Source organism: Lupinus angustifolius, chromosome LG19, assembly GCF_001865875.1.
Source record: "Lupinus angustifolius cultivar Tanjil chromosome LG19, LupAngTanjil_v1.0, whole genome shotgun sequence".
Classification (NCBI taxonomy): domain Eukaryota; kingdom Viridiplantae; phylum Streptophyta; class Magnoliopsida; order Fabales; family Fabaceae; genus Lupinus; species Lupinus angustifolius.
In genome coordinates this window covers 663,688-686,774 of record NC_032027.1, presented here as the reverse complement: position 1 = coordinate 686,774, position 23,087 = coordinate 663,688, and the positions used below count along the sequence as shown (strand labels likewise).

The following is a 23,087-nucleotide window of genomic DNA, read 5'->3' as shown; positions in this document are numbered from 1 at the left end:
AGTAGTACCAAAAATGTTTAATGTTACTGCTTCTTATTTGAATGACTGGCTTCTGCACATCCCTTTTGTATTTCGCTGAGGTGGTTTTGAATCTCCAACTTAAATGTCCATTTTTTCAAATATAGGCAAAATAAATCTTATGAGTTGTCTCTCATAATGTTTAAATCTTGCAAGCATATTTTTTAAATTTATACTGTTGTTTGATTTAATGGTTTTTCTCTTTAATGTTTATACATTGTTAGTATAAAGATTTATACACAATCAATATTTATTTATAGAACTCGTACAATATCGATGCATACATTTTTTTTAACTTTTCTCTTTACCATTGCAGGGTTCTCTAGAGGTCGACATCGTCCCATAAAACTTATACAGTGCATAAATTTGTGACGATGTTGATTATCATGTATGGTTTTGATAATAGTAGGAGTCTAAAGAAATAGTCACATCACTTTTACAACAACTAATTCCAGCATATTTGGTATCTTTGGCAATGGAAAATGGGAAGCATACATGTATTATTACATTTACATGGTGTATACAATGCAGAATAACTTTATTCTCTTAAGTACACATAAGCCATGCATGAATCAAAGAGATATATATAAATGAAAAAGGATAGAAGTGAATAATAAATATGGGTAGGTCCAAATTTATAGTACTTGTGTTGTAGACTTGAATATTTGCCAACTTTCAACAACCTGAAATTCATGAAAAAGTAACTCATCTCTATTCATTAGATAAAAAAACATGCATACCATGATTCATAAATCATGAACTCCTTCAATAGGATTTAGCATTTACAAAGAAAAAGAGAAATTGTATGAAACATCCAATAATAGTTACCTATGAGTGCCACTTCTATGTTCTCTGTTGTGTTTGTAATGCATTCATTGATCTCAGAAGGGAACTTTTTATCAGATTAAGCTCCCTTATGACACCAACCATACTCATTCTTTCTTTTGGTGATTCCACTGAACATGCAAGTGCAATCCTAAAAAGTGAATGTAAACATTCCCTTACATTACGATCCATAAGGGTCAACTTATCACTGTCCTCAAGGAGAATAGTTCGGTCCATAATTTGCGAAAGATGATTCGGTATCGAAATTTTGACATAGTCATGAAGATTTCGACCATCTTTAAATGTTTCGTCTGTAGGTCTTCTTTCGGTTAACATCTCCAAAACTAGAATTCCAAAACTATACATATCGCCTTCGATTGACACTCGTGAACCCATTCCATATTCTGAAATTCAATACTAAATCTGTTAATGCCCTTAAAATGAAAACATCAACACAAGATGAAATGAAAGGTCAAAAAACAAAGTTAGAACTTCAAAGTTTTTACAACCAAACTAAACAATATCATGCCATACCTGGAGCAGCATAACCAATAGTCCCTTTTATTTCAACTGTGCTACTTTGCATTGGAGAGACTCCAATACTTGAGAGCAATTTTGCTAAGCCAAAATCAGTGAGATGAGCTACAAAGCATTCATCTAGAAGAATATTGCTTGGCTTTAAATCGCAATGAACGATAGCTTGCTCGCATTCGTAGTGAAGATAATGTAACACGGAAGCAACATCGGTAATGATATTTAATCTTTGTTCAAGGTCCAAAGCTTTTGGTTGATCTGAAATTTCCATTGCTGGGTGCAACCAACTTTCTAAGCTTCCATTTGTCATGAATTCAGAAACAAGAGCTCTAAATTCTTGACCCTTGTAATCGATACTGGAACAACATGTTAAGATCTTAACCAGATTTCGATGCCTAATATTTCTTAATGCATTACATTCAGCCATGAAACTCTTATGAGCTCCCTTCTTTTGAAGGTTTAGGACCTTTATTGCAACAACTTTGTCTTCTGACTCAAGAGTTCCTTTGTAGACAGAGCCAAAATTTCCAAATCCTATTAAGTTTCTAGCCGAGAATCCATCCGTTCCGTCGTGCAGGCTTTTGTATGAAACCATAGGCAGTTGGTTAATTGCTGATGAGTCAGAAAATGGTTGCTTATTTCTTTTCTTCATCCAGTAGATAGTTACACAAGATAACAATATGAGAAGAAAAGCAACAACACAAGCTATCACTACAATCAACCTTGTATGATTATGGTGTTTTACAAATTTTCTTTCTTTGGCAGGGCATGGTGGTAGATGTAACTCCGAAATACCTGCACAAAGCTTTCTATTACCTGACACGGCGAATCCGCTTGCATTTCGAAAGATACCTTCTGTTGGTACCTCACCATCCAACATGTTGAAAGAAACATTCAAGTACTCTAGAGTAGAAATATGTTGCAAACCTTCCGGAATTGACCCGGAGAAGTGGTTTTGTGATAGGTCTAAACCTCTTAAGCCTTTCAATGAAGCCAAAGAAGAAGGTATGATTCCATGAAAGGAATTTCCTTGCAAAGAAAGGTACTCCAAGCTCAAGCATTCTCCTATAGTTCCAAGAATCTTACCAGATAGATGATTCTTAGAGACATCAAATTCCTCAATATTTTTAAGCTTTCCAACTTCACCAGGTAGATTACCACTCAATAGGTTTTGTGACAAGTTCAATGAAGTTAAAGAGAAAAGACTAAAAACCTCTAATGGTATAGTACCTTTAAGGTTGTTTTGACAAAGATTTAGATATTGTAACTTTTGACACTTTGTTAAACTTGGAGGGACACTTCCTTCTAACATATTGTCTCCTAAATGTAAGAAAAACAATTGACTGAGGTTGCCTATGAAGGGTGATATCTGTCCTGAAAGTTTGTTTCCTTCTAATTCTAACTTTTGCATCTTCTGAAATTTTCCAAATGTAGATGGAATAGTACCATACAAATGGTTAAATTCCATGGTCAAAAGAATTAAACTATTTAGATTTCCTAACTCTGAAGGTATCTTTCCAGATATATCATTACCACCAAGATATAATTGACTCATTTGGGTAGAAAAATTTCCTATAAAATTTGGTAAAACCCCCCCAAAATTATTGTAGGATATAGATAGCACCCTCAACTTACTACAATTTGTCAATGGACTTAAAAAATCCAAGTCCTTACTTGAATTGCTACCTAGATGGTTATTAGATGCACTCACTATCCTAAGATCACAGAGCTTCCCTACATTTGGAAATTTTCCTACAAAATGGCTTCCATCGATATCAAGTAGTCGAAGAACAGACGCGTTCGTGATGGACGTTGGGATTGGACCCGAGATTTGATTTGCACCGATGTCAAATTCTTGTAGATTAGGGAGAGTGTGGAAGATGTTTGATGGAAGAGATTGATTAAATCGGTTGACTGAAGCTGAGAATGTAATGAGAGATGACATATTGTAAACAGTAGATGGGAGCATACCGGATAGTTTATTCGAGTATATGTCTAGAAATATCAACTTTCTCAAATGGCCTATTTCTTGTGGAATATGTCCCTCTAAGTTATTATCACCTAGCACAAGATGGGACATTGATGTAAGATTCCCAATGGATGGTGGAATTTGTCCTTCTATTTTGTTTGTGACAATGCTAAATTCTCTAAGCATCCTAAGAGAGCCAATTTCATTAGGTAATTTCCCAACCAAATTGTTCAACGACAAGTCGATGTTTTCGAGTTTAGTACAACTTGTTAGGTTTGTTGGAATTTCCCCTATCAACGAGTTATTGTTGAGATAGAGTGTCTGCAGTTGTACCAATAGACCAACTTCTTGTGGAATTTTTCCGCCGAAGCCGTTGTTTTGGAGGCTAAGGATTCTCAGGAATGACAGATTGCCAAGTGCAGGAGATATGGATCCATGCAAGTCATATCCTTCTAGGTTCAACATGAGAACTCTTTCATGCATGGAATTGCATGTAATTCCTGGCCAGTTGCAGAAGTGAGTGGAACTATTCCAAGAATACAAAGGGTTATTGGATATTGATTCCTTGAATTTGAGTAGTGCATGGTAATCAGTGTCATTTCCTAATGCAGAAACATTTGTGTTTAGGCCAAACAATGATGAGTTCAAAGTAAAGAAAAGAAACAAATGAAGGTACATCAACCAAAATGAAGGTAAGAACATGAGAAAAATAGGCTTCATTTGTTAAGGTACAAAAGGGTTATATAGATTATGGTTTATCAGAATTCATGGACTTAAATAGAGGAAAAATGTAGTCTGAATTTTCATGACCTTAAAAACAAAATAGAGTACCATCAAATCAATTCATGTGTCTTTTTTCCTAGTACAAAGGCTTTTATGTTTTGTCCAAACCGTGTTATGTTTATAGTCAACATAAGAATTTTTTATGGTTAGAGGAAAATTCCCTCAAAATTCTTTTGTAAACCAATTTGTACGCTAGAACTAAAAACCACAAAATAATCCCGGAAATATTAAATGTTAGTCAAATTAGTCATTTTTAAAAAATTTCTTATAACAACACTCTAACATATGCTATTTTAACTCACATTTTTGACCTTTGAGTACTTGTGTAATTTTTGTCGGGGATCAAATTGATACATATAAAAAATTTTAAGGATCAAAATGAATATTTACTCTAATATGCCCACATCTCTAATTTCCATGGAATAAATTTGCCACCTTTCTTTCTTTTTTCTGCAGTATGTTGGGGTTTGTCACTAGTGACTTAGTGAGTTTCTAGGAATTGCACTCACCTAGGTTTCTTATACATCTCCTAGTTTTAAAAATACTATTGATCTTGTCACTCTCATGAATCGAATCTTTGACCCTGAGAATTCAATGGGGCCTTACACCACTAGATTAACGTCTTGTTGATTTCTGATTTACTTTGTGTATTTTTAATAAACTTCTTGTGTCAATTTACCATTATTAGAATTTTGAAGCCTTCACATTCAAGTCTTGAGAGAGAAGATTGAGCTAATAGTTTTATATATTGTTTTTTTTACTTGTTGTGCTTATTTGTCTAAAATATCATGATTCTTTGTCTCAAAATTTTAAGGTTGTATATTTTCATGCTCTACCTAGCTAAATTGACAGCATGAATTTCCATGCACGTACATTTCCATTAGGTGCAATTATGTATTGACTGCAAAATCAAAAGGACCCATCAATTCAAAGATTAGCAATGGAATATCTTTCGATAAAATTCAAAGATTTTCGTGTCAAGGAAATGATTGTGAAAGCATTTTGTAGTTTTAGCACTTAGACCGTGTTGATCAAGTAACAAGCAATTCAATCAAAACATACTTATTAATAAAACGTTGATCTAGTCATGTAAAATCTTACTAGATAGATCCTCAAAGTTGAGAGATTGGTTTCTTAGAATGATATTTATTAAGAGGACAACACAAACCCCGAAAAGAATTATTTCCTTACAGAAAAGTGAGAAAATACCAACATAGCTAGTCAACACCAAATTTATTGTCTACTTAACTTTATAATTAATTGTATTTATATGACTAAATTACACTTACATTTCTTCAATTTTAATAAAATTACATATAATATCTCTATTTTTTTTCCACACATACACGAACTACCCTAGCATTCATTATACTTAGTATCCCAACATAGAATATAAGTATAATTATATTAATGAGAAGAGATTATAGATAATTAAGTTAAATGTTACCAATTGCATATGTAACTTATTACTATGAATAACCTTTGTCTTGTGTTACTCAAGTCTTGGTCTCCGTCCCAACATAATTGTGCTTATTACTTATAAGGCATGCACTAATGTATCCGTATCATATTCAAATGCTTCACTCATACTATCATTCTTTTTCTTTGTAAGAGATTAAAATCTACACACCGTTAGTGTAAAGTTTTTATACTATCATTCATCATTGATTTATATTATTTTTTTGTTTGAAAGTCAATAACGATTAACATATGATTTACTAACAACATAAAAAACACTTATATACATATTAAATCTTTATGTAATTTGTGTTGAAGTGGGAAAGTTTATTTTGGGGTGGAAGATGAGGTTTTTGCAACGTAGGGAATCATTTTTTGATGACGAATGCATGTTGAAGACACTATTGCTTAGGTGAAATCATGGAAATTATTTTTAAGTTAAAATATTTTTTATTAAAAAATATTATTTTGACAACTAATTTATGACAATTTTTCCTTCGATGTATGGACGAGTTTTTTTTAGATTCCTACATACATAAAACATGAAAAGTTAGTTGTACAAATAATGACCTATTATAGAGAAATTATAAAATTTGAGATGTACAAACAACATTCTTCTTTTTCTTGTCATATAAGTTGGGATTTTTTTCCAAATTAGTTATTTTATACTAAACTCATATTGATGCTAGAATAATAAAACAACACATAATGATACAACGATCTTTTAACTTTTAAGGCAAAATGTTACACTTCACTTCCTTGCTTTGATTAAGAATAAAATAAATAAATTAATTTTTTTTGTAAAACAATATAAACTATAATTTTGTTCAACAAATGAAAGGACTAAGAATTTATAAAAAGAAAACAAATCACACTTTTCTTTCTCTTAATGAGGATGAAAGTGAATAGTGAAATCAAAACACCATTGAATTTCACTGAGTTCTCCTCTTAGATACTGATTTTTTATTTTCCTCACATTAAATAGAACAAAACTTTCACCTTCTTAGATCCTATCAAGGATATGGACCCGATACAATACAAGGTATGTATTGGGTATTGGTGCATGGTTAGTATTATGGATATGCACTGTATTTTAATTTGAATACACATAGAATATGTTTGCCTACACTTTCAATGTGAATTATTCTAAAACAATGTCACTTTTGACTGAAATGTTGGTGTGTTTTACTTATTTTTTAACACTTATGGTATGAAATGAGACACTAATTATGCGAGTTTGATTTAATAATTAGTGACCACAAATGCAATATATAACATGCTCCCCCATCTAGACATTAAAAAATGCAACACAAGGTTAGTGGAAAGAGTATCTCATAATCAAATTTTGCAGAAATTGTTTTGACCATACATCAATGCAAAAGACAAATAACAGACAAAACCAGTGACATAAATAAAAATGCTGAAATATAAAAAGCTAATAATGAAACAGAGTTTTCCTCAAGACAAAGCTCAGCTAAGTTTAAAGAACTTAGAGCTTGTCTTCAAACTCAGATAGTGGTGTCATCTGCTCCTTCAAGCCCTTCCTCTTCCGAATATCAGAAACAAGTGTTGAAGCTTGTGAACCAGATTCCAATGGGTCAGAGGACATCATGTCCCAATGATCAAAGACACACTGTGGGAAGGCTTGTCCTGATGTTGAAGCCCTCAATTGACTGGAGAATCCAAAGGACTCAACGACGGGGAGATAGGCCTTGATGTTGTAAAGTGGGGTACCAGGCCTTTGCATTTCCTCAAACACATGCCCACGTTTCTGGTTAAGAACACTGTAGATACCACCAAGAGCTTGCTCAGGAGCCTGGATTTCAACAAGGTAAACAGGCTCGAGAAGCCTGGGTTTGGCGGTCAACTGAGAAGCGTAGAACACCCTCCTAGCGGTAGGAATAACCTGACCACCACCTCTGTGAATAGCATCGGCATGCAGAACAACGTCACATACTTCAAAGCAGATAGCTCTCATGTTTTCTTCAGCCAATGCACCTTCTTTTGATGCCCACTGGAACCCGGCAACCACAGAGTCCTTGATTTCATTCAAGTACTGGACTCCCTTACACATGTCAACCACCATGTTGGGTCCAAGGGTCTCAGGTCCAAAACACCAGATCTTTTTGGCAAGATCCTTGTCCCAACCAAACTCCTCTGACAAGATTTTCGAACGAACTTTGGGGTCATCCCTTGGTCCAATCTTTCCATCATCAATGGCCTCTGCAAGCCCATCCTCCATAGGTCTTGCCTCCATGTACAGACGGTTGTGCTTGTTAGGTGACTTGCTCATCACAGTGCGGCACGACCTATCTAGGACAGTCTCACGGAATGACACAACGGGATCAGATTTAATAATCTCAGCTCCACCCATGAAATCGTCCTGCAAGTCCTTCAAACAGATTTCGAGATGAAGCTCTCCAGCACCAGCAACAATGTGCTCCCCAGACTCCTCAATGGTACAAACAACCATAGGATCTGACTTGGCCAAACGCTTAAGACCTTCAACAAGCTTAGGAAGATCTGATGCAACCTTACACTGAACTGCAACACGAACAACAGGTGAGACAGAAAATTTCATGGCTCGGATAGGGTGGGCATCAGTTTCCTTCTCATTTGTCAATGTAGCATTCTTGGTGATAAATTGGTCCAAACCAACCAAGGCAACTGTGTTACCACAAGGAACATCCTCAACAGTCTCCTGTTTCTTCCCCATCCAAATGACAGTTCTTTGCACACTTTTAACATACAGGTCCTTCTTTTCTCCAGGGACATAATTTGGTCCCATAATCCTGACCTTCAAACCAGTTGACACCTTGCCAGAGAAGACACGCCCAAAAGCAAAAAACCTACCCTTGTCAGATGCGGGAATCATCTTTGAGACATAAAGCATTAGAGGTCCTTCAGGATCACAAGCTCTAATAGCAGAAGCATACTGATCATCAAGCGGACCCTCATACAAATTCTCAACACGATACCTTTGAGCTGTTGACGGAGATGGGAGATGAAATATCATCATTTCCAAGAGTGCACTACTTGCTGGGAGCCAGGTTTGCATGACACGCTTCATCAATGCTTTGCCCATTAGCTCCTTCTCATCAGATTTCATGGTGACACCTAGCTTTTGCAACATAGGCCACAGCTTATCCTTCTGGTCATTCATACAGGTTTTAATGATCTGCTTGATAGGCTCGTAACAGAATTGAACAAACCCACGCTTGCAAGTAGGAGAACCAGTACTTTTGCTAGTCCATTTCTTTGTGGCAGGATCGAAGAAGTTTTCACCCCACAGCCTTTCCATCATCTTTGACTCATCAACACCAAATTTGGAGGCATACATTTTCGCAAAGTTTGTCAGAGTAAATGCCCAGCCATGCAAACCAGCAGAGAAAGCAACTGTACCTTTCTCTGGATACACCATAACATCACCAAGTAGTTGATCTTCATATGTAGCCATGATCACATTAGCATTCTCAATGACCCTCTGAAAAGTCTGGTAAGCCTCCTCTCCATCAACTTGGAGCTCAAGGAAGCATCTGTCCATTTTGTTAACAGTCAAAACAGGCCTAATCCTTTCTCCCAGGGCCTGTCGCAGCACAGTTTCAGTTTGGACACAAACACCTTCAACACAATCAACCACCACTAGAGCACCATCAGTAATCCGAAGTGCAGCAGTAACCTCAGATGAGAAGTCAACGTGCCCAGGTGAGTCGATGAGATTAATGAGATACTCATTCCCATTACGCTCTCCGGTGAAACTTTTGAGAGATTCAGGAGTCATCTCATAGTAAAGTGATATACCAGTAGATTTGATTGTAATACCACGTTCAGCTTCATCAGCACGGGTGTCAGTCATACGGACATCACCTGCCACTTCTTGGGCAATAATACCAGCAGCAGCAACAAGGGAATCCGTAAGAGTCGATTTCCCTGCATTTGCAAAGGCAAACAACAGTGTTATCCAGATAATAAAACTAAAGTAAAATAAAATTTGACAAATAATTATAATACCAATCTGATATAAGCCATTCTTTAAGAGATAAATGTGCATAAAGATTTCTCAAGGAGCATAAATAACAACAACAACAACCAAGCCTTTAACCCACTAGGCTAGGTCGGCTACATGGATCGAACGACGCCAAATAAGGATCTATTACATTAAACATCAAAGGAACTCAACAAAAAGTCAATGTATCAGTTACAAAAAACATTTCATACTTTCTCATTAAACAAACACTAGATCACAGTTGTATCTTTATATGACAATCACAAAAATTTTGCTTGAAAATATTACTCTAATGAACTCTCTGGTAACTTCTACAGTAAATGGAATATACAGAATTATAATCAATCAAATATCGCAAAACCCGAAGAATGTAACCAGAACAACAAAAAATAAAGATATCCGATTACCGCATACCATGATCAACATGAGCAATCACAGACATATTACGGATATTGTGCTTGTAATCCATAATACGCCTAAGCCCTTCAGCTGTAAACTTCACCTGCATTTATTAACAATAAATTTTTGTTCATACAACACAATCAACTATAATTAACAAAACAACAAATGAAGTACTATATTCATTAACTTACCATTTTGACTAGCTTTTTTCACACAAAAAACGAATCTGTTAGAGCTGAAACATCAAAACACTGCAGTTAGCAAAACGTAATATATCACACTAAAAAAACAAATAAGTAAAATTTACTGAATTATCTATCAAAAATAATAAATACTAAAAAAGAATAATATAATTGTTTTAATATGAGAATACTGGAAACAGAATAACACATAAATTATAACTTCAAACACACAAATAAATCAGATTTTTTATGTTCAAAAACCTAAATAACGAAACGAAGAATTCAAAAAAAATGAAAAGTATTAAATAAAGCGATAGAGATAATGAGAAAAGTGGATGAATGAATATATGAGAAAATTGAATGATGAGAGAATTGAATAGAGATTGAGAAAAAGAGAAAGCGGTTACCGATGTGTTTGGGAAAGAGAGAAAGAGAGGCGGCGAAGAGAACAGGAATACCTTATTCCAAACACTATTTATAGATGTGTGATTCTGAGGTTTATATGGATCTACCCAAACGCGATCCTTTACTTTGGGCCTTAGCCTTTATTATGAGAGAGAATAATGTATTATGATAGATAACTTATCTGCTCTATCCAGTAAGTAAATATGTGATATGTGTTATTTTATTTATTTTTAAAATATTTGTATAGATAATGATAAAACATACATGTCATGATGATTTCACTGACAGGATGAGATAACTTATCTCCTTATACCAGATATTTCATTTCCTTATTATTATTGTACCATCTTTTTTATTTTCCACCTAAATCTTTTTTTAAAATTGAATATATACATTCATCTGGCAAATAAATAGTTTAATATTTATACTTAGACAAAGTTAAATATTTCAATTATTTTATAGTCTCACGGTGAATATGTTATTGCTATTGTAATTAACGTAGCTGTGATTTTAAGAAATGTTAAAGTCTTAATTAATATATTGGTTTTGCTTTTGATATTATTGTCAATGTTTTTAATGAAGATTAAAGTTTTAATTAATATGATGTATCTATTTTTGTATTGTAATCAATGTATGTATAGTTTAAAAAAGATTGAAGTATGATAATTTTGTTTTGATATTATAATTAATGTAAGTGCTATTTTAAGAAACATTAAAGTTTTAATTAAGAAGATGATTGTGATTTTAATATTATAATTAATGCATGGGCAATTTTAAAGAAGATTCAAATCTTAATTAATGTGATGAATTTATTCTTGATATTATAATTAATGTCTTTGTGATATCAAGGGAAATTAATTTTTTAATTAACTTGATGGTTCAATGATTTTTATTATCATTACTAGCGTGACGATAGACATTTCGTATCTTCTGATAATATTTTGATTTTTTTGTATCAAATATTTATAATTTACAGTTGAGTTTATTCGATTGGTATCAAATACTTTTTTGGTGCAACGTTCAATTTTTAAATACACTTTTAAAATAAGAATATAATAATGGTAAAATGAGAAGATAATATTATATGGTCTTTTGTAAAAATAAGAAAATTACACCATGGTGTGGTTGTTATTTTGTGTTTTCCCTTTAGTAAGTAGTATAGATATAGATAAACATGAAATTAGAAGTTATAAAGATAAAATAAGAAAACATAAAATACTCCATAGGTAGTTATTTTATGTTTATTAGTATTAGTGTAGATTAGTGTAGATAAACATGAAATTAGAAAGTATAAAAGATAAAATAGGGAAACATAAAATACTTCATAGGTAGTTATTTTATGTTTATTAGTATTAGTGTAGATAAACATGAAATTAGAAAGTATAAAAGATAAAAATACTTCATGGGTAGTTATTTTATATTTTCCCTTTTATAAGTAGTAGGGTAGTTATTTTATGTCAACCTGTTTTCCTATTGTTTGGAATGTGTAGTCTGTATGTTTTAAATGTCAAATATAATAGAAAATATAAAATACTTTATAAGTAGTTATTTTATGTTTATTAATATTAGTGTAGATAAACATGAAATTAGTAGTTATAAAAGATGAAATATGGAAACATAAAATACTTCAAAGATAGTTATTTTATATTTATTAGTATAGATAAACATGAAATTAGGAGTTATAAAAGATTAGATAAGGAAATATATTTTCCCTTTATTAAGTAGTATAGATTAGTGTAGATAAACATAAAATTAGGAGTTATAAAAAATTAAATAGGAAAACATAAAGACTTCATAGATAGTTATTTTATATTTTCCCTTTATAAGTAGTATTGATGTAGAAGTATAGATAATCAATCCCCATGCATTTTTTATGTTTGTCAAATCAATTATTGTTATTTCGATAAATATTTTAAATTTAAATTTCTACATTTGCATTTAATTTCAAGCATGTTATTGCTTCAAATTTAAATTTTCTGGTAAAGCCACAAAGAATAACAATTTCTAATCCATAACAATTTTCTAAACTAAAAGAATTTGAGAATCAATTTTTTTATAACTCTAATACTATGAAGAAATTATTTATCACTACACCATCGATTTTTTATTCTCTCTTCTTTTTTATTTTACTTCAAATTGGATTTTTCTTCAACGGAGCTATCTCCCCACAGTTTTTGTTATAAAATAATATTCTATTTTTTTCATTCCACATATGATATATTGGTAGCCAAGATAGCATAAAAATAAAATGATTGTTAGGAAAAAAATCAAGTTATTATTATAAATTTTGCACTACGTCAAAACAATTATGAAATTCAAGTATGATTAATTTCTACTTTAATTACTACTTTTCCTTGATAAAATTAATTAATATAGAAACTACATAAAATATTGTAAATTGGTTTACTTGGCATTAAAATCTAGGTTTGTAAGTATTATGAAAATTTTATGCTTATTTAAGTATTCTAAAGGTATCTATTTGCATGTTGTAAACGATAGTATATATAATTATATTATCTATAGGGGGGAAAATATCTTTTTAATAAATGTATATATTATAAGAAATATATGTGTTAGTTGTTAATATATTATATTTTTATTGTATGTGAATAATTATTATATATATCATGTATGAGTGTTATATTTTTATACACATATGAGCACTCGTTACCATTTTATACCAATGTTGTGTTTATTTATTTGAATGTTGTAGAATTATTAAATTATTTTAGATTTGTAAATAAGGTGAGTTATTAAATGTTTATAGACATTTTACTATCTTACTATCATTTGAGACATTAGAGTTTTTAGATGATGTTTAGATATACTTCTAAATCTACTACCATTTGAAAAATTAGCTTTACATATCCCTTTAGAAAATATATATTTTATTGATTGTATCTAAGGGATCTTATTCATCTATGTGTCAAATAATATTTAAAAGAAAGTGGATCCACCTACTCGAATATTTAAATCATCAATTCTAAGCAAATCTAGTACTTTATATCTATTCACTAATTCAAATTATTAGATTTTACTGCAATTTAATAGCTAAGAAGTAACTGGATCTACTCCCAGTTACCGATAATGTTATTTATAGAACAAACCTTGCAACTTCCAATATAAGAAAGAGAATTATGAATCTTTATTTCTTTCCCTAAGATGAAAAGTGTCCTTTGTTTGATGTCAAATAATATTTATTGAAATAATATAATATTCCATTCTAACTTCTCAACTAAAACTACATATAGAGAGGGTTATTTACAAGCTAGGTGAATCAACACCAAACTTCACAACTGATCCAAGTTCATCCCAATTCTCAAACATGAAGAAGTCATTAGTCACAGAAGGGTTAGTCCAGAAGTTATAAGATGGTGCAGTTAGTTGAGGTTTTTGTGCCACTTGAGAGCTTAACTGACCTACATGAAACTGATTCATTGGATAGTTATTAACATGCTTCTGTTCATTCTGAAAATGGCTAAGACTTGCACCAAAATTGATATATGCTTCTGAATCCTCAATGTTCTTTCTGTTGCTCATGTTAATATTGTCATGATGCTTAGAAGCTGAATTTGATCTCATGTATGGTATGTGTTTTCTTTGTGACACATTTCTTTTGAAAATCCTACACAGTGTCCAAATTTCCTGTGTATAGAAAAGAATGATGTGAACAATTAATATGAAAATCACATTATAAACTATAAAGTATAAGTAGTTTCTCCTAAAAAATATGAGGGGAATAATAAGAAAGAAATTTTGCAGCCTTCTTTCTTTTTCCAAAAAAAGTACAAGTTTGATGCACAAAATATTGAGTCCAAATAACATTGTCAACTAAGGTTAAGTGAGGAATAATCTAAAAGAAATTAAAATATTTTTATAGAATGTTCACCAAATCATATATATCTTAGACTAGTTTCATGTTATAAATTGTGGTTATGATCACATGTGCAGTTATGTTGGGTTTATACTTTATATATAGGAAAATATTGTCATGCATTTAAAAAATAACCCTTGGTTAGAACTTAGAACCTTGACTTATGTGACAAGCATCTTTTGAATCTTCAAAAAAATTTAGCAAAATTTCCAACAAACAATCTAGACTATGTAGCATTATATTACAGAAGTTAAGAAAAATAAATTGCTCTTAATTATCTAAGTTTCTTACAGCTTCTTGGGCAATATCTGCATTATTCTTGTTTGTGATGGTGTCATTATTTGATGGAAGGCGAAACTCATGCATCATCCAATCAGTTTTGGTTCCTTTGCCAGCATTGCCACTATAGTAGACAAGTGTTTTCTTGAGTCCAATGCAGTCATTACCTTTTCCTCCATGCGAGTATACTCCCTTATCTATTCCGGTTGCTTTCCAGAACCCTGAGCCTGTAACCCTATTCGGCCTTACGCTGTTCTTATACTTCCTCCCTCTTTGGCAGTAGAAGTATCCTTCTTTCTCTCCTCCATTACCACTAACTTCTTCACACAAAGAGGTTGAAATATATATGGAACTAATTAATTAGGTTATCAATGAAGAAAAAAAAAAGAATCAAAGTTGTAGTATATTTTTCTTGATGGTATTCTTAGATGAAAACTCTACTCTTACTCTTACTCTTTTGATACTAATTAATTTCATCTTGTAAGAAAACGTACAAGATTTTTGAAGTTTAAGAAAAACATAAGAATTGAGTAAACAAAAGAAATAATAATCATAGAATATTAGACATACTTGGAAGATCCCAAGGATCATGTTTATAGATATCAATCTCTTTGATAAGTTCAATATTGATGGGTTTCTCTTCAAGCTTCCTACGAAGATAGAAACTAACAAGTTCTTCATCAGTGGGATGAAATCGAAACCCTGGAAGTGGAACATCATACTCATCTTCCTTCATGAAATCTTCATGTACACCCATCTTAATTATTTCTCTCTCTCTATTTGATTGCTTTACTATTCTCTAAAGAAGGAGAAGAATATAATAAACTCTTGCTCAATTTCAACAAAGTAAAGAACATGGTTTCTATAATTATAATGCGAAGGAAAGTCATATAAAACGGATGAGTTTTTCATTGGAGTCAAGTCATGAGGTTTGACTTGTCCCTTCATAAATTTTTATGATGACGGACTCGTTCTATTTCTTTAATTTAAGTTCAATATTCGTGACAAAGTATAACTTTATCAATAAATAAATTAATGCATGGAGGGTGGAATTATTCCATTCAAATATACGTCCTTCATGTAATAGTTTTATAAGCTACCAATAAAAAAAAAAGAAGCTACCAATAATTGCTTTAATTGTTTGTCTGGACATAAAACTGTATCTATATCTATGTACCCAAAAAAACTGTATATATATCTGTATTTATTATCTAACATGCAATTTTTTGGGTGGACTTTAATTAACATTCATCTTGGGGTATTGTAATGTAACATCAATGTCAAAGAGATTGGTAGTTGTGTTGTCAATTTCGTTGATGAAGTATTAATTTCCTTTTATTATGCAAAAAATAACAGAAGTCTCATATGATAGAATTAAGAGTCTAATTAATATTAATGTAGTGTTAGGGTAAAGATTTCTAAATAGTTAGTATATTATTTATTTGTATTACTGGAGAAATAATAATGATAAAACATGAATGGTAATAATTCAATAATAATATATAAAACTCATACATTATCAATGTATATATTTTTTCTCAAATTTTGAACAACTTATAAATATATGAGTAAATTATACTGACACCCTCTAAGTTTTAGTGAAATTACACAAACCACCCCTCACTTTTCTAAACCTACATAAACCTCCCTTGTTTTTAAACTTTCATTACATTAACAACCCCTGCATAAAAAATAAGTGTAATCTTTTAAATAAAAAATGTGATAAATACAATTAAGTTAAACAAAACATGATATATTGTGTAGACAAGTCTAAATAATATACAAATCAACGTATCTCTATTATTTTTTGTTACAAAATGCATCAACAATTCTAAAGAAATATTGTTTAAATCGCTCTTATAATATAATGTGACGAACCAAAAATAATAAAGAAATATTGACTCATATTATTTGGACGTGTCTCCACAATATATCATGTTTTGTTTAACTTAATTGCATTTATCACATTTTTTGTTTAAAAGATTACAATTATTTCTTAGGAAGGGGGGTCAATGTAATGAAAGTTTAAAAATAGGGGAGGTTTGTGTAAGTGTAGAAAAGTGATGGGTGATTTGTGTAATTTCACTAAAACTCAGAGGGTGTGAATGTAATTTACTCTAAATATATTAATGTTTCAGATGAAAATATGATATTTACATATTTTGTTTAATTTGTTGGCTTAGTGCATTGAATAAGAAAACCATAGTCTCCCATATTGCCATATTATTTGCACCATTGTCACAAAAGGAATACAAAATTTCAATCAATCAATGATATAGAACAAAAAACATTTATTAAATCAAATATGTAATTTAAAGGGTAATAAATATATAAACATGAAATGTATGATTTGGATTGGTAGGACTTTAGAGAAAATTCAAAATAATTTAATAATTTTTTTTTATAAGTTTTCATTTTTTTTAGATTGGTTTAATGTAAACATCCTGTAAAGGAATCTAGATTCTCTCCAGTACCAGAAAATCCAGTATTAAATGGACGGTAACATATGTATTTTTAAAAACTAACGATACTATAGATTTTAAATATTATCAACCTCATTATGAATCTCATATTTTATTACTTGACTCTTCGTTATTGTAAAGTATCTCGAACATCCTAAAAGGGATGTGTGAAAGTGAAGAAAATTTGTAAACCTAAGTTTGACTAATGATATGTGTTTGCCTAGTCAACAAGTATAGACAAGTCAAGGAAATGATACATTCCTTTTTGTTTTACCTAAATCACTCTAGTCAGAGACTCCGGCTACTTTGTACATGTCGATAAATGTTTATATATGTCCTTATTGCATTTCTTAATCATATGACTTTCAACATTTAACAACATGAATGCATATTTTAAATTTAAGTCTCTTAAAGATTTCATGCTCGCTCATCGTATAAGTTTTTAAAATGAATAATGTGATGATTATTTTAACTATCAATGTTTATATGATGATCAATTGTTTAGGACTAACTTGTGTTTTATAAAATCAAATTAACATCTTACTTTTTTTTAAATGATTCACATTTTTAATGATAGAATTGTCTCATGCCTATTTTTTATTCTCGTTTGGTGTATTTTGATACTAATAACATTTTCTTACAAAAATAGATCAAACCTTATTCAGACTGCCGTCTAATATGGTTTCGTTGTTTCTTATAGATATCTTTGCACCGAAGATAATCCTATTTGAGCCGAGAATGGTCTAATATGGTTTTAAAGAGGTTTTGACTAATTCAACCCAATATAATTGTCAATCGGCTAAATAGTTTAATCAATAAAGAAAAACAATTTTTTTCATGATTTATTAATTTTCATTATTACAAAAGTCAATTAATAAGAAGCATATAAAATCACTGAACCAATTTCTTCTATTGCAGTGAGATCATAATTATTAATTTCGTATAGGGAAGGGAGAATAATCATAGATTTGTATAAGTCTTGAGGGGTTGGTGGACCTTTTTTTATTCCTGTTGAATGTACTGGTATAATTCATTATCATATTTTATGTAATTGTGTGAATACCACTTGTACTCTAATGAGTAATATTTGTTTATAAAAATATAAAATGATATTGGACACTAGTTCAGTGATTTTAAAGTGATAATGCTATGTGACTTTCATTGATCTTTATTATCTAATGAAAGTTACATTACTTACAATTTAATATAGTCAAATTAAATCAAGATACAAATTAGAATATAGATGGTGCAATTTACATTCAACAATTTGTGTCCTAACTATCAATGATTGGTTGTAAGATCTAAATTTATTGTTTTTTATATGAGAATTATTCTCGAACTCCAACTAACTAAGTAAGGACACAAATTTCCAACTATAGATTATGTTCAAGATTTCACAACTATATCTTGCTATTCATAGTCTAAAAGACAAAGTCAGAATCTACCAATAATTGGTGTGGTGGGTGTTGAAGAAGAAGTCAGAGTCCTCAGTCAAATTTTATAATTGAAATTATTTCCCAAAGAACCTTCTGTTAGAGAAGAGAGGACTAGTATTACTTTAAATTTTTAATCATAATTTGGTATGGTGGGAGTGGGAATCAAACAATATTTTTACTTACAAACATTAATGCATATCTTGCATCACTACTCCTTATTAATTATCATACATATTTTTTGTTTTAATATTATCTTAAATATACAATAACCCATTACTTAATGAATTTAATATATATCCACAATGTTAATATAAAGACTTATTCACTATTCATTTGTATTATTCTTTTAAAAAATAAATAATGATTAAACATAAATATAATGGTGAATGATACAATAAAAGTATATAAAAATCATGCATTAACATATATATTTTTCTCTTACTTTTAACTTTCACAAAAATAGGAGATAACTTCAATTTATAAATTTATTTCGTTCAAATATGAAATTCTCAAAATATTATAAATGTTGTAAGTCTAGGATAAGGTAACAAAACTATTATAGGATTTTAATGACGCCATCTCAAAAGAATGAAGAATTTCGCAAGTTTGAAAAATAACAATTCATATATATGCCACAAATTAAAATCTAATAGAATAAAAAGGAATATCAAAATATATATATATATATATATATATATATATATAATATAGATATATATGTTATAGTTCAAAGGAAGCATTCAAATATTATTAAATTGTTACTTCCTTTGGATGGTTAGAATATTTAATAGTTCAAACTTCAAAGTCTTTTGAAGGTATTGGTCATTGTTTATTTGTTTATATACCTTTGTCCATGTTATTTATAGTGCCTTCTATTTGATTAAGATCATTCTTTGCTTTCTCTACTTACACTTTGCCGAAAGATAAACATAAGAATCTCAATAATATATAACCTTAAACATTTTTTTTATTATTCGATACTCATGTTTTTATTCATGAAATGAAAATGTGAAACATGTTGGAAAAACTGAATACAAAATACAAACTTATTGTTGTTCATCATACTAGTTATTATGCAGATTTTATTGTTGCAAAATCAAGAGATTTCTTTCCTGCATGAGCATTTCCAAAGAAGTTTTTCATGTAATCTTGGAATATAACTTGTCTATAACGTGCTAACCCATCTTTCTTCACCACTTCAGGCAATGGCACAATCACTTCTGTAGGATTTGGCAGAGTGAAAACTGGAACTGATACTCTAGATTGTGTATTTGTTGTTCTTACTCTGTGTTCAGCACTCTTATACTTCCCATTGCTCAGTATCTTATATCAACATATACAGTGCCAATAGAAATAGTCAAATAGTTAGTATATGGTACATTATATTAGTATATAATATGTATTCAAAGGTTTAATATGTAAATAAGATGATAGTGCTAGATTACTACATTATGGTAGTTTATGTTGCAGCCTTTCAAATAAGACTTATATAAGTGAATATTTGAAGTTTGAGGTATTATGTGCAAATGAATCATATGATTTTCTTTTCATGTCTTTTTTTATAAGAGAAAGTATTTTCTACATGGACCTAAAGTATATCAGTCCAAATCCTTTAAACTTCTTGTATAATCATATATCATTGTTATTTTCAATGGAAAGATCTTATGACCAATTGCTATAAAATGGGCATAACAATGGGTAGGTAAAACATGATGTGATTTTCCAAGTAAAAAAAATTATGTTTTAATGGTATCTTTTGAAGCTAAGTGAAAGTACTTGAATTTTGATCTATTATAAGTAGAATTAATCGGAGTAATACTATTTCTATATCACTTTTTCTCACATTTCTTTTTCCACCAACTTTTTAACACCAATAATCTTCTATCAAAATAAGTAGAGTAAATACTCATTTTACTCTCTCATATTTTTTAACTCAAAAAAGAAAAGACATAAAATGATCCCTAAAAAGAGTCATTTTTTAGCATGTTTTACAACACTTGGTATGAACTAATTTGACCCAAAAAAGAACTAATTTGATCCACATTTAAAAATTTTATGGACCATTTTAGATCTTTTCTTTTTTTGAATGACTAAATTGGTAAGATCGAAAAAATATGAGAAACTAATATGAGTATTTACCCAAGTAAATATCTTTTAATCAATAGTCATAAATTAAGGTCTAAAAAGTGGATTTTAGTTGCAATATGTTAAGTTATTAACACAATCTCATATTTGAAGATCTCAAACCTGCAAAGTATCACCAATATTGATAACTAAAGCACCATGGATTGGTGGAATTTCAAGCCACTCTCCTTTATTAGTATCATCATCATTATCTCCTTCAACTTTGACATATAAGCCACCAATACCATCTTGGAGTAACACTGTGATAGCTCCCATATCTGAGTGGCGCCCTACACCAACTGTTAGTTCAGGATTAGGGCATGCTGGATAGTAGTTCATGTTAACCATCCTCATGCCAAGAAGACCCTCAATTTTTGATTCATCTAGTTTCACTCCAAGATTATCCATCAATATTTCTACTAAGTCTTTAACCAACTTCGATGCTAACTTCAAATACTCTAGTGCTACTTCCCTGAGAACAAACAAATATAGAAAGAAAGAATTTGACTCATGAATGATATTTTAGAGAGTGATTATTATGATTTGGTGGGTTTGTTGTGTATGACAACAAACAAGTATTTAGGACATTAAATGATTTTAGAAAAAAATTGGATAAAATTTTAAAGGAGAAGAAAAGTTATAAAGTTTAATTTTTTTATATTCAACATACTATCACCTTTTATGTGTATACCTTTACTTTGTGACTGTTTTTCAATATATAAATGATAGATAACTAGAAATGTGAAAATCTCTTACACCAATTTACATATATTAAAGTCATTTTAGAAATGATTTTGCTGACCATTGCCCTTCAAGCTAAGAAACTTAATTAAGAAACTTAAGAAAAATTAGTAAAAAGAGAACAAGAATTTTCTCTTCTTCATTAAATACATCACTTTCTATTAGAAATTTTGTTATATTTTTGGAAAAAATGGTTAAACTTATAAAAAAGATATGACCAATTGATTTTTAATAAAAAAGTTAAATTTAAAATTCAAAAGAAGGTAGAAGTTGAAAATGATATGTTACTCAGCAAAGTATATATGAAATGCAGTCATTATTAAAGGAGTGTACTCTAAATAGTGTATAAGGCATAAAAGTATATATAAATATATAAAATATTTGATATCTAATATAGAAGTTCTTACTTGCACTGATTAGGCCAATATTGAAGAGCATCTTCATCATTACTATACACCATACTAATATAATCTTTCCATTCCAATGCCTTCTCTTTCTCAGGGACAAAGCTAGTTCCATATTTTATCAATGGACTTGGACTCAACCCTGTTAAGTAAATAGCTTTTTTCTCTGGTGGTAAGCTAAAAAATGAGTGTGCAGAATCTTTAAGTGATTCCAACAACTCCACAGGCACACCATGGTTCAATACCTGAAAGAATCCAAGGGTTTCAGAGGCACTAACAATTTGATCCACAACTTGGTCATGTTCAGGTCCATTGAGCTTAGATAAGTCAATGGCTGGAAGATTATGAGTTCTTGAATCTAGCTTGTTGATTTGTTCATGTAGGGGTTGTATGTATCTTTGTGGAACTTCTAATAAACCTGAGTCTACTATACCCTTAACTCCATTTCCATCTCTGACTACAAAGTCATATAGTGAATTTGAAGAGTTGAATATTGTAGACATAATTGTTTGCTTAATTATATTGCACAAATTGCTATGCTCTAATGCCAATTCCTAGTCCCTATATATATATATATATATATATATATATAGATAAAAAATAAGGATACATCCAAACATGAAAAGTGGAAGTTAAATTTAATGAATTATATATACTCATTAATAAAATAAATATATTTGTGTAATATTAAATTTTCATCTTAAGGGATGGCTACACATGAATTTTATGTCATGAGATCAAGAGTCCTATATCCTAGAATTCCAAAATTACATGGACCAATTCCTATGCCCTAAATAACGTTTAACCATTACAATATTTACATCAAAATTAAACATATATTTGGATAATATTATTATAGGCCCCTGTCTTGAATGAGAATTTCCAAAAGGTTTCCTAAAACTCAATGCATATAGGTCTTAGAAAACTAGATATTTTACACAAAATCATGTTCCTCAGTCATCCATTTCCTCTATATTTCCTCAGTCATCCATTTCACTCAGAATCATGTTCCCCATAACATGAAAAACCTCCTCCACTGTAGTTGATCAAACTATGTTATTCCACTCCATGGCCATAACTTTTTTTTTATTCTAGCCAAAATAAATAGCTTAGGACTATTATGTCGTGCAATGTGTGTATCAATGTATGCTAAGGACTAGTAGGTGGTGCAATGTGTGCATCTTA

General features: G+C 30.6%; 4 protein-coding genes across 5 annotated transcripts; all 4 read right to left on the bottom strand.

Moving 5' to 3' along the window:
- Positions 390-4,100, bottom strand: LOC109333819 (probable LRR receptor-like serine/threonine-protein kinase At3g47570). The gene is made up of 2 exons (XM_019569396.1): positions 1,378-4,100; positions 390-1,247 (listed from the first exon to the last, which is right to left on the bottom strand). The coding sequence occupies exons 1-2, from the start codon at positions 4,064-4,066 to the stop codon at positions 862-864; spliced, it is 3,075 nt and encodes a 1,024-aa protein (XP_019424941.1). The 5' UTR covers positions 4,067-4,100; the 3' UTR covers positions 390-861.
- On the bottom strand, positions 6,903-10,624 carry LOC109334303 (elongation factor 2). Of its 2 annotated transcripts, XM_019570003.1 has the most exons (4): positions 10,585-10,624; positions 10,187-10,230; positions 10,008-10,095; positions 6,903-9,517 (listed from the first exon to the last, which is right to left on the bottom strand). In XM_019570003.1, exons 2-4 carry the CDS (start codon positions 10,187-10,189, stop codon positions 7,077-7,079), a joined length of 2,532 nt encoding a protein of 843 aa, XP_019425548.1. In that variant the 5' UTR covers positions 10,190-10,230; positions 10,585-10,624; the 3' UTR covers positions 6,903-7,076. The 2 variants fall into 2 exon arrangements, with proteins under 2 accessions (XP_019425548.1, XP_019425547.1); XM_019570002.1 differs by lacking the exons at positions 10,187-10,230; positions 10,585-10,624 and having other exon boundaries at positions 10,008-10,101.
- On the bottom strand, positions 13,734-15,580 carry LOC109334083 (transcription factor JUNGBRUNNEN 1-like). The gene is made up of 3 exons (XM_019569656.1): positions 15,306-15,580; positions 14,748-15,055; positions 13,734-14,227 (listed from the first exon to the last, which is right to left on the bottom strand). The coding sequence occupies exons 1-3, from the start codon at positions 15,490-15,492 to the stop codon at positions 13,844-13,846; spliced, it is 879 nt and encodes a 292-aa protein (XP_019425201.1). The 5' UTR covers positions 15,493-15,580; the 3' UTR covers positions 13,734-13,843.
- LOC109333837 (feruloyl CoA ortho-hydroxylase 1) lies at positions 19,607-22,410 on the bottom strand. The gene is made up of 3 exons (XM_019569415.1): positions 21,906-22,410; positions 20,881-21,229; positions 19,607-19,956 (listed from the first exon to the last, which is right to left on the bottom strand). The coding sequence occupies exons 1-3, from the start codon at positions 22,403-22,405 to the stop codon at positions 19,705-19,707; spliced, it is 1,101 nt and encodes a 366-aa protein (XP_019424960.1). The 5' UTR covers positions 22,406-22,410; the 3' UTR covers positions 19,607-19,704.